The sequence below is a fragment of the Lithobates pipiens genome, unplaced genomic scaffold, assembly GCF_037356315.1.
Source record: "Lithobates pipiens isolate NorthernLeopardFrog02 unplaced genomic scaffold, aLitPip1_a1.2 Scaffold_3, whole genome shotgun sequence".
Taxonomy (NCBI): Eukaryota; Metazoa; Chordata; class Amphibia; order Anura; family Ranidae; genus Lithobates; species Lithobates pipiens.
Genome location: NW_027507790.1, coordinates 42632232 through 42644594, shown reverse-complemented (window position 1 = coordinate 42644594; position 12363 = coordinate 42632232). Strand labels below are relative to the sequence as shown.

The following is a 12363-nucleotide window of genomic DNA, read 5'->3' as shown; positions in this document are numbered from 1 at the left end:
GAAACATGTTCTATTATTAGGTCCGTCTGATTTTTTTTTCCGAAAAATGATCGGACTAGCCCACACACGATCAGATTGTCTGACGGACTGATCCCGTCGGACCTAGTCTGCCGGAAAGTCCGGTCCTGTGTATGCGGCAAGTGTGAAACGTCCGCTAGTTTGTCCCATTTTTTTTGCTGTGGCTTCTATCTGTTGGACTTTTTACTAGGGCTGCAACTAACTATTATTTTCATAATCGATTCGTTGGCCAATTATTGTTTTGATTAATGGGTTAATAACGTTAAATAAAAAGTGTGGTGTATAATTTAGCTAATATGTAAAGTATATAAAAAAGGCAATTTATTCTTAAATATCTCTATGCAGTGGTAAATAGAAATAACTAACTATATGTTTAGGGAGCAAAACCCCTAATCCACTCTGAGAATAACAGACAGAAGAAATATACTGTATATACTATTAGGAGGGGATATACACTGTATATACTATTAGAGGGGATATACTGTATATACCATTAAAGGGTAAATCTGGTAAATATCATCAGACTCAGAGATCAATTTTTTTTATTTAAGAAATAACAGAAAACTTCTTGGTGAAAGGAATTTTCAGACAGGGTATGTGGTTTTCGTGCAGAAATTACATTTATTTTAAAAACAGAATGCTAAAAGCAAGTGAAAATTTCAAACAACATTCTTTCATTCAGCGAATGTACAAAGATTTTCCGTATGAATATTCTCGTCTGAAAATTGTTCCATGTATTGCCAGCATAAGGCTCGGTACACACCTATTCAGTTTGCTTTCGGTCTGTCTTTGCAGTGCTTTTTGCTGTGTGTTTTGATTTTTGTGAACGTGATTTTGCTGCGATTCGCATTTTTGCATTTTTTTGGGCGAATTTGTTGTTGGGCAGATTTAAAAAAACTGAAATTGCTGCAAAAACGCATAGGAAACCATGTAAATGAATTGTAGTGCGTTTCTGCAAAAAGCACAAAAAACACAGGTGTGAACCAGGTCTAAGACGTTTAGTAACATAATGGGGTTAAAAAAAAAAAAAAAAAAAAAAAAAAAAAAAATTAGCCCTTTTCTAGTAGAAGAAAAAAAAAAAAAAAAAAAAAAAAAAAAAAAAAGCAGATAATCACTACTGTAAGGGGTTAATTTTTTTTACTGTGAAAATATTTACAGTAGTGATTTGTTTGCTCTTTTTGTACTATAAAGGGCTAATTTTAGTTTTTTTTTGTTCTCCCCATTATGTTAGTGGCAGATTAATCGATTATAAAAATAGTAATCGATTAATTTCATAATTGATTAGTTGTTGATTAATCGATTAGTTGTTTTGGCCCTACTTTTTACTAATAAAGGCTATATTCCGGAGTGCGGCTGTCCAGAACTTCCTTTTTGCCTCAAGAAAACTGATACGTGTATGGCTAGAATAAGGCCCGGTATACACCTATGCAGTTTGCTTTTGATCCGTTTCTGCAGTGCTTTTTGATTTTTGCCCACAAGATTTTGCTGCGATTTGCGGTTTTGCATTTTTAAAGTTTTTTTTGGACAATTTGTTGTTGGGCAGATTAAAAAAACAAAACAAAACAAAAAACACAAAATGCTGCAAAAACGCACTACAGGCTTTTCTGCAGCTTCTCTATTGAAGTATATTGAACCAAAAAAAAAAAAAAAAAAAAAAAAAAAGCACCGTTTTGCATTGAAAAAAAGTCCTTATATCACCTGTCATAATGGGGTTAAAAAAAAATAATATTAGCCCTTTATAGTACAAAAAGAGCAAATAATCGCTACTATAAGGGGGTACATTTTTTTTTTTTTTACTGTGGAACAATGAAAGAGATATATATATATATATATATATAAATAATAATAATAATAATAATAAATACACCCAGAAGTAGGATACATGAGCATTTTAACTAGGAGTCCGACATAAAGCTATATGAAGGGTGGAAGAGAGATATACATCTTTTATATTAAAGTAGTAGTAAAAGCTTAGACTTTTTTTTCTTTTCATGGATATGATCATTTTATATACAACGCACAATACTGGTAAAAGTTTACTTTAAATGTAATTGTAATCCCTTCTATTACCTCCAGTCTATCAGCCTCCATTTTCTTTTTTTCCTTTTTTTTTTTTTTTTTTTAGTTAAAAACAAACATGTTCTGTTCTGTAATGGTTTTGCACAGAGCAGCCCAGATCCTCCTCTTCTCGATGTCCCCCACCGACACTTCTGGCTCCTCCTGCCTTCAGTGTGCCCCAATACCAAGCTGCCAAGTATAGTATAGAGCGCCTCTATAGCAAAGTAAAAAAACTTCTGACTTTAGAAACACTCAGTTCCTGCCCAGGACTACATGTCCCACGAGGCATTGCTCCTCACACATTCACAAGTTCTCAGGCACTTACTGACATGTATAGATGGTGTACTGAGCTTTATGTGTGCTGCACTGTAATAGCTGATATGTAAACAAATAATGCATTCTGTATGCAGGCCAACTAATCGGCTGGCAGATAAATCGATTATGAAAATAGTAATCAATTCATTTCATAAGTGGTTTCAGCCCTACATATACAAAAATACAGAAAAGCAGGGATACGTTAAACATCATGTAAAATGTCAGTTCTTTCCGTTCAAGAAAACTATTAGTGTGTACCAGGCTTTAGTGTAGTTGTGTATTATGTTTTGTAGGCCTCATTCACATTGGCACACTCGAACCTGCATTTATAGGACATTTCTAAAATGTATATACATTAGAGCTGCACGATTTTGGTCAAAATGAGAATCACGATTTTCTCACGATTCTCGTGACTTAAATCTTTCACGTTATACAAATAAAATGGTCTAACTTTACTGGTTAGTTCCTTTTCTTTTTTTATTCATTAAAGTAATAAAAAAATAATAATAATTGCATTTGAAAGACTGCTGCGCAAATACAGTGTGACATAAAATAATGCAACAACCAGCATTTTATTCTCTAGGGTGTCTACTAAAATATATATGTTTGGGAGTAATTTTCTAGCAAAAAAAAAAAAAGATTTTAACTTCAAACCAACAAATATCAGAAAAAGGTTTTAATGTTGAAGTGGTTAAACTTTTTTTCACTTACACACAAAGTCTATTCCATTGATAAATTGTTACAATGTTTATACTCAAGTTCAACTGATAAAGAATGTTTTGATTCTTGGCAGACTGCCCAGTTTTTCTCTTCCTTTCTTTTGCATAGAAAGAATTGTGAAACACTTTAGTCAAGATCACAATAATGATTCTTGACAATGAATTTTGCAGCTCTAATATACATGTAATGTTACTATTGCAATGGTACTATTCACACTGTTTACTTGCATTTATGTGCCGTAAATTTAGCTGCATTTTGAGAAAATTCGTGTTCTGCGTGACCAGGATCTGTTTAAACATGCTTTAAAAGCAAGAACATCCAAAAATACAGGAAAAAGTGATCTGGGAGGCATAGAAGTTGTTTGTACTTTCCAGATGACCTCCCCTGCATTTAGAAAAGCTAAACGCAAGAGTGCCAGAGTGAATGAGGCCTAACTGTATGCAATAAAGTGGTTCTAAAGGCTTAAAGTTTTTTTTTTTACCTTCATGCATGAAGGCAAAAAAAAACTTCTCTGTGCAGCTCCCCCTCAGCCCCTCCTAATACTTACCTGAGTCCCATCTTGATCCAGCGATGTGCAGGAGTGCCTCGGCTCTCCGGGGACTCTACTCCTCATTGCCTGAGGCAGCAGCAGGAGCCATTGGCCAGGGAACCAATCAGGAGAGGGAGGGGATGGGGCTGACCCTGTGTGTGTGAATGGACATGCAGAGCCGCCACTTGGGAGCCCCCAAAGCAAGCGGCTTGTTCTGGTGGTACTCGGCAGGAGGGAGGGCCAGGAGCGCCATTGGGGGACCCTAGATGCGGAGGATGCAGACTGTTCTGTGCAAAACCACTGTACAAAGCAGGTAAGTATAACAGGTTTGTTATTTAAAAATAACAACAACAACCAAAAAAACAATACTTTAATATCACTTTAAGAAAATTTGTGTAAACGAACTCCATTTTATGCAAAAATTCATAGTCCACTCTTTAGTTTTAAGCAGTACCTGAAGTTGGCAAGCTGCAGCCAGCGTTTCCTGTACATTGTGGACACCCAACTCCAGCTCAGATGTGTATATGAAATCCAGGATCTTGCACATTGCATTGTATGTTATGCCATGGATCTGCACTTCGTGCTGGTCCATTTCTCTCAACCCTCCTGCAAACATCCCCCTAATAAAAAATAAAAAAAAACAGCATCACAAAAATAATTTGAGCAAAATATTACTGTGCATTTACAAGGTCCCCGAGATACCAATTTCAAAAATAAAGAAAACAAACAGGAAAATAAACAATTTTGTTTATAAAAAACACAAAGGATCTGCGCTACCTATAGTAAAAATTCATATAACAGCAGTCAGCATTAAAATGTGTTGACTGCAAATATAAAAATGATAATATCAATATGCAGAGCTAGTTTATTATGTTTATAGGTGTTACATATTTAGGAATCTGAATTTGTATTCTCATGACACCAAATAAACACAAACATTACCTAACAAGCTGTCCTTATTATGCAAAAAAGAAAAGAATAAGAATACATTAAGTTGGTCAAATTAAAGGATGTCCTACTAAATAGTCCATGCTGGTTTTTAGAGCTGTTGAACTAAAAATGCCCTGTAAGCCACATTATGTAGGAAAAGAAAAAAAACTCTTGTGGGCTAGATGCTTGTTCATCCTCTGCTGCTGCACTGCACCAAGTAGAGTCAGAAGTGCAGATCTGTGATAAGTCCACATAGCCAAGGGCAGTGGTCATCAACCCTGTTATCTTGCAAACCTGGCCTGTTAGTGGGCCCTGAGAACGAGGTTGATGACCACTGGCCTAGGGTGAAGAAGAACATTTTATAAGGGGGGGGGGGGGGGGGGGGGCAGCAACACATTGACCATTACACCATAAACCTGTCACTTTTTATTTTTTCTGTACAATTTTAGAAAAAATAAAAAATGTTAAATAGGGGGTGTATCTATCCAAAATACATTTCTCTTTTGGTAAAGAATGGTTTGGTTTGACTCCTTACTAGGTCTTTATCATTTTAAAACCCATAAAAGAAGAGTTGCATTGAGGATGGTAGCTCAGCTGAAAAGCACAGCTCCATGTCACACAGCTATGCCATGATTAAATCTCTCTCCGCTGGGATCCTCTACAGGTGTAGAGTTTCTTTAACATTGCATCACAGACAGAATACATTTATTTTATTATATTAAGTGTACAGAAGTGTGTCCATAAACAGCTATTTGCCCTCTGCCTAGGCCAGGCAGCACAGTGGTGTAGTGGTTAGCACTCTCACCTAGCAGTAAAAAGTGTCATTGGTTTGAATATCAACCACAACACTACCTGCCTGGAGTTTGCATGTTCTCCCTGTGCCTGCGTGGGTTTCCTCCGGGTACTCCAGTTTCCTCGCACACTCCAAAGACATGCAAGTAGGTTTATTGGCTTCTGTTTGAAATTGGCCCTAGTATACGAATGGGGACCTTGGATTGTGGGCTCCTTGAGGGTAGGGACTGATGTGAGTGTGCAATGTACAGGGATAGGGACAATTGTAGACACTCACCCAGATTGAACTGGATGGACTGGTGTCTTTATTCAACCTTACTAACTATGTAACTATATAACTTATGCCTCGTTTCCACTGAGCGGATCGGTTTGGTACGGTACGCTATTTTGAGTGTTTCCATTCCATTATGAAAGTGGCCCATACAACCGAACCATACCGCACCATTCATGGTCCTGCTTCAGATGTGGGGCCATAGAAAATGGTATGGTACAGTTAGGGCGGAGCTACTGGCATCACACAATACATTCCACTGATTGGATAAAACATCAATGCTCACATAAAAGGCATTTTTTTAAACCCCGTACGGCCCCTGGCAGTCCGACTTGCAGTGGAAACACTCACCTGAATAGGCCGGACCATTCTAACGCTTCCAAACTCTACCGACCCGAACCGTTCCACTCAGTGGAAACTAGGCATTAGCCTCCAACTTATGACATACACCAGTGGCAGGATAAAGAACTACATTTTTTCATGAATGTCAAGACTGGTCGGGAGTGGTGCCTCACCTTGTCAACTGTAGTGGTGGTGGTGGTGCGAGCTGCTAAGTCAGAGATTACAGTGCCTGTGTGAACTGCAGCTGAAGAATAGGGAAGTGGGGTGAGATGATGGGGCCAAAAATGTAAAACGCCACATCACACTGCTGTGGATGTACTTCCCACTGGGTTTGGCTGTTAGATGGTACTGGTCTACATTTAAAAAAGTCATTGCTACCATGCATGTGATATGGGGGGTTATTTACGAAAGGCAAATCCACTTTGCACTACAAGTGCAAAGTGCACTTGAAATTGCACTGAAAGTGCACTTGGAAGTGCAGTCGCTGTAAATCTGAGGGGTAGATCTGAAATGAGGGGAAGCTCTGCTGATTTTATTATCCAATCATGTGCAAGCTAAAATGCTGTTTTTTTATTTTCCTTGCATGTGCCCCTCGGATCTACAGCGACTGCACTTCCAAGTGCACTTTCAGTGCAATTTCAAGTGCACTTTGCACTTGTAGTTTGCACTTATAGTGCAAAGTGGATTTGCCTTTAGTAAATAATGGTGTCTTTAGCCAAAATGGTGCAGATGCTTGGCACATGCATGGTAGTGGCACAAGTTTATAAAGACACAGTACAGCTAGAGTGGATCTGGCAGTTAGAAATCAGTGCTGCTGATCTCCTCTAACTCACAACTATCACTGTGTGTGTCTATATATATATATATATAGGCAATGACATACCAGCACAGACTAATAACTAGTGGCATATAGATTTCACATGATCTACTTAATCGGTTCCCGACCAGCGCACAACGATGTACGTTGACAGAATGGCACGGGCAGGCATATTGGCGTACAGGTACGTCCAATATTCAATGCCGCCCTGCCATCGGCGCGCTCCCGCGCTGGTCGGGACCCCCGTGAGTCCGGTCACGGGACCCGATCGCCGCGGGCATCCCCGTGATCGTCTCACGGGACGGCTGAATGGAGGAAATGCCGTGTAAACAGCATTTCCCCATTCTGCCTAGCAACTAGTAATGCTGATCTCTGCTCCATGTGATTGGAGCAGAGATCAGTGTTCACTAAATGAAAGCCCAACCCCCCCACAGTTAGTAACACACCCCTAGGAACACTTAACCCCTACACTGCCACCCACTGGTTAACCCCTTCACTGCCAGTGTCATTTACACAGGAATCACTGCATTTATATAGCAGTGATTACTGTATAAATGACAATGGTCCCAAAAATGTGTCAAAAATGTCCGATGGGTCCCCCACAATGTCGCAGTCACAATAAAAATCGCTGATCGCCGCCATTACTAGTAAAAAAAAATAATAATAAAAAATTATTAATAAAAATGCTATAAAACTATCCCTATTTTGTAAACGCTATAACTTTTGCGCAAATCAATTAATAATCGCTTATTGCGATTTTTTTTACCAAAAATATGTAGAAGAATACGTATCGGCCTAAATTGAGGGAAAAAAAAGTTTTTTTATATATTTTTGGGGGATATTTATTATAACAAAAAGTAAAAAATAATGCGTTTTTTTCAAAATTGTCGCTCTATTTTTGTTTATAGCGCAAAAAATAAAAACCGCAGGGGTGATCAAATACCACCAAAAGAAAGCTCTATTTGTGGGAAAAAAAGGACGTCAATTTTGTTTGGGAGCCACGTCACACGACCGCGCAATTGTCAGTTAAAGCGACGCAGTGCCGAATCGCAAAAAGTGGTCTGGTCTTTGACCAGCAAAATGGTCCGGTCTGTAAGTGGTTTTAATAAATTAGCAAATAAGTTGTTAGTCACTGGGGAAACCCTGTGTTGGGAGCTAGTTGCAGTATCACTGCAGGTCAGGGGAGATCAGCTGGCTCAAGCTTGGTACACAGAGACTGAATATCGGCGGTTCCATGGTTCAACAGAAACCGGTCAACATTCAGCCCATGTGTACAGCAGCCTGTCTGGTTTCTGTCGAACAGGCATGCTGGAAAAATAGCAGCTTATCAACAGCCATTGGCTGCAAGCACTGACTGTTGTGTTCAGGGGGGGTGGAGGGCAGCCCCCCTGTAAGAATACAATAGGTCAACAGGGAGATCAATGTACTAACATTGCATTAGTTAGTACAGAGAGCTTCTCATTTTTTTCATTTAGCCCACTGGAGTGAACGAAAAGAAAAAACGTCAGCATGCACAAGGCATGAGGCTCTCGGGGGCATGCTGAAAGGCTAGGCCAGATGGCAGTCAGCCATCTAGGTGGATCCTTACATTATTGTTGGGATACATTCAGAGATTGGCAGAGTTTAACAAAAGCAAGTGCATTCCTGTCAACCACAAGAAAAGTATTAACAAACAAGCTTTGGCCATACTTCTCTTTTAAAGACTCCTTCACACTATGTTGTTCCATTGTGGTGTGTTACTGAATACATTTTAATGCAAGTTATTTTTCATGTTAATTTGTTTAAAGAAGGTGCAGGCAATGCACATCAATGTAAAAAACAACAGACCTGCACTTTTTTTTTTCTCTAACACTGTAGCACACCACAAGGCACATGCACTGTGGTGCACTGGTCCCTGCTGTACTTGTGCACTGCAGTGCCACCCTAAATGAATGGCACTGAACAGAGTGGCAGTGTTATGTGTTGAGATAATGCATGGTAAAACTAACATTACTGCAAATCATAGGTCTGAGGGCTAACTATACAAATATTAAATTCTAATGGCATTGAGACAATGGTGAGTGAACGCAAGCAGACAAAACAGAACTCTGGTGAAAAAATATCTTTTAGAATCCCTTGTAGATTGAAAAAATACCCCCCAAAGATTGGGTCTGCTTCAGAAAAACAAGTGAGGTATCACAAAGGAGGGGCTTAGCGGTCTAAAAAAGAAAGTAAAAAAATTACCAGTTCGTTGAACAAAAGTCCTGAAGTATTCAGGATAATCCTGAAGCTGTGACAGGCCATGTGTTTTTATACTTCATAACCCCACTTCCTTCCTGAAGCTTAATGGCACCACACCATTTTCTACTATAGGACTGCATTCACAGTTTCTTAGGCCTTGTTCCAATGAGCATAGTACAGTGTACACCAGTGCAAGAGCCATGTTTACCTGCACGGGGATGTTACATGAATGGGATTTCCTGCATGGGGATGCACCAGAGTGGATTTAAATAAAGTTGATTAAAATCACTAATAAAAAGGCTTGATTTAAATAAACTCGATTTTTAAAGAGCGACTGTCATCTCTGTCCCGTTCTTGACCGACATTCAGTTTAATGGGACGGCTGGTGATGGGACTGGCGGGCACTGACATGCGGCACTGATATGCAGCACTGATGGGCATTGATAGGCACTGAGAGGCTGAAAAGATGGGTACTTATGGGTGGCACTGATAGGCATCACTGCTGGGCACTGATACGCGGCACTGATGGATATCCCTGGTGGCACTGGCAGTTGTAGGCATTGTCAGTGAGCACTGATTGGCAGCTGCCTGGTCACAGATGTGCTTTTCCCTGGGGTCTGGGGGGGGGGGGGGGCATACTTGGTGGTCCAGTGTGGATGGCCATCCTGGTGGTCCTGGGCGGTATACTGGTGGTCCTGCGCTGATAATCAATCAGCACAGACCCCCCCTGTCAGGAGAGCCACCGATCGGCTCTCCTCTACTCACGTCTGTCGCGAGTGAGGAAAAGCCGATCACCGGCTCTTCCTATTTACATCGTGATCAGCCGTGATTGGACACGGCTGATCACGCGGTAAAGAGTCTCAGTCAGAGACTCTTTACCTAGATCGCTGGGGGTGCGCTGCAGCTTAATATCCTGAGGACGTCATATGACCCCCAGTCAGGATATTAAAACCACTTTGCCGACATCATCCTGCTATATGGCGGGCAGCAAGTGGTTAATATTTGGAAACAAAATGAAGGTTTCCTATTTATAATAATAAGCTGTCAGGTTAGTAAAACAAGGATATCAGAACCAATTCAGTCATACAGTTTGAAGTGTACACAGGATTTGCAAAATAATGGGATAAAGGAATATTCCTGAACTTTGTTTTATCATAGTTTCTGCGAAAAAATTGTGTGAATGCATCAATACAGTGCATGTTATCTCAGCTTGCATTCATTTAATGAGTTTACAAAAAAAATAAAAATGAATTATTGCAGACTATGCAGCCCCATGCTACATAACTAAGCTCCATTTCATGCTGAGTAAACTATTTTTTAATGTACCGTATATACTCGAGTATAGGCCGACCCGAGTATAAGCCGAGGCCCCCAATTTACCCCCAAAAAACTGGGAAACCTATTGACTCGTGTATAAGCCGAGGGTGAGATATGCCTGTCCATCCCTGTGTGTGTCCGTCCATCCCTCTGTGTCCGTCCATCCCTGTGTGTCCGTCCATCCCTGTGTGTGTGTCCATCCATCCATCCATCCCTGTGTGTGTGTCCATCCATCCATCCCTGTGTGTGTGTCCATCCATCCATCCCTGTGTGTGTGTGCGTCCATCCATCCATCCATCCATCCCTGTGTGTGTGTGTGTGTGTGTGTGTGTGTCCATCCATCCATCCATCCCTGTGTGTGTGTCCATCCATCCATCCATCCCTGTGTGTGTGTGTCCATCCATCCGTGTGTGTGTGTGTGTGTGTGTGTGTGTGTGTGTGTGTGTCCGTGCAGCCTTGTGTGTCCAGCCTACCTGTGTCCCGAGCCTCCGTGTCGTCCCGTCCCGAGCCTCCGTGTCGTCCCGTCCCGAGCCTCCGTGTCGTCCCGTCCCGAGCCTCCGTGTCGTCCCGTCCCGAGCCTCCGTGTCGTCCCATGCCAGGATCGCCGCTCTTCGTCGGCGCCCTGGCGGCCATTGCCCTGTTCAAAAGCCGCGCCTCCGCCTCCGCCTGTGATAGGCGGAACACTCAATTTCCCAGCAGTCAGTGTTCCGCCTATCACGGCGGCTTTTGAAAGGTAGAATGGCCGCTGTCTGTCTGCTCGACACGCTGTTCGGGCAGTCAGACAGCGGTGACTCGAGTATAAGCCGAGGGGGGCACTTTCAGCCTCAAAAAAGAGGCTGAAAATCTCGGCTTATACTCGAGTATATACGGTATCTTAAATAGAAAACTATCTTTAAATAGATTTTTACTCCAAAAGCATTTTATTAAAATAAATTTTATTAAATTTTAAATCATTGATTTTTGTCCACCCTGGGATGCACGGAACAACTATGCATCCCTGTAAAGGCAAGCACGGCCCTAGCAATGAGTGTATGCTGCAACATTCCAGTGTGAAAGAAGCCTTACATGACATTGTTTCTTTTGTAGCAATAGCAACAACAGAAAAATAAAAAAAACATCATGTACCTGAAATAATCACAAGATGCTGCCAAGAGGATTCTATGAGCTTCCAAACACTTTCCCTCCAACTTGAGGACCACATCAAACAATATGCCTGCATCACGGAGACCTACTAGACCGTTAAGTAATGTCTGTGAGTGCCTGACACTTGTGTATATTTTACAGGTATTTTGTGCAGGCGATTGTTCCTTGGATACATGGTCTGGCTTCAAAACCTCATGGTCTTCTGCCATCTCTGGAAAATGTTCTGATCCGAAAAAAAATACCTCGGCCAGTAAAACATCCATACGAAAAGAAAATCAGTCAAACTTGATAGATCTCAGGTGTTCCTGTGGATTTCAGAAAATAATTTTTTATTGCAAATGTACCAAAATTTATCTTATCAGGTTTTTTAAAAAATTTTTTACATTTTTTTAGTGTACGTTAGAAAATGAAAGCAAACACAGAAAATCCCTTTTTTTGTTTCCACTTGGAGCATTATGGGGTTCCGACTTTAATTCCCATTAACAGACAAACTGCATAGAAATGAAAATGACAACACAATTAGACTAGCGGCAGATAAACTTCATGTATTATTAACATTTAAGGTCTTAGCACAGCTCCTTCCCTTTTCTGAGAAAAAAGGGCATATGATTAACCAAAAAAGGAGAAGTGCACATAATCACCAAGAAAAGACAACTTTCAAAACTTTAATGTCCTTTCGTCAATGGTAATTAAACTTAGAAAGTTTGCAAACTTTATAAGCCGATATTTTGATTCAATTAAATGATATGAAGGCGAAACTAAAATTTGGTCTAGAAAAGTCTATTCAAGTATATATTCTTAAGCTGGATTCACACCTATGCATTTTTAGTGCTTTTTGCACTACAGTCCATTTAACATGGTTTCCTATGGAAAACGTTTTGTTGAGCAAAT

At 40.5% G+C, this 12363-nt stretch overlaps 1 protein-coding gene across 2 annotated transcripts in view; it reads right to left on the bottom strand.

The window, feature by feature from the left end:
- KLHL22 (kelch like family member 22) overlaps positions 1-12363 on the bottom strand; it is a 72951-nt gene that overhangs the window by 44464 nt on the left and 16124 nt on the right. For both annotated transcript variants that reach the window (XM_077461566.1, XM_077461565.1), the window contains exons 2-3: positions 11455-11777; positions 4095-4260 (exon numbers count right to left, since the gene is read on the bottom strand). In XM_077461566.1, coding sequence (XP_077317692.1) covers positions 4095-4260; positions 11455-11735 — 447 coding nt within the window. In that variant the 5' untranslated portion in view covers positions 11736-11777. The remainder of the gene's footprint in view (positions 1-4094; positions 4261-11454; positions 11778-12363) is intronic.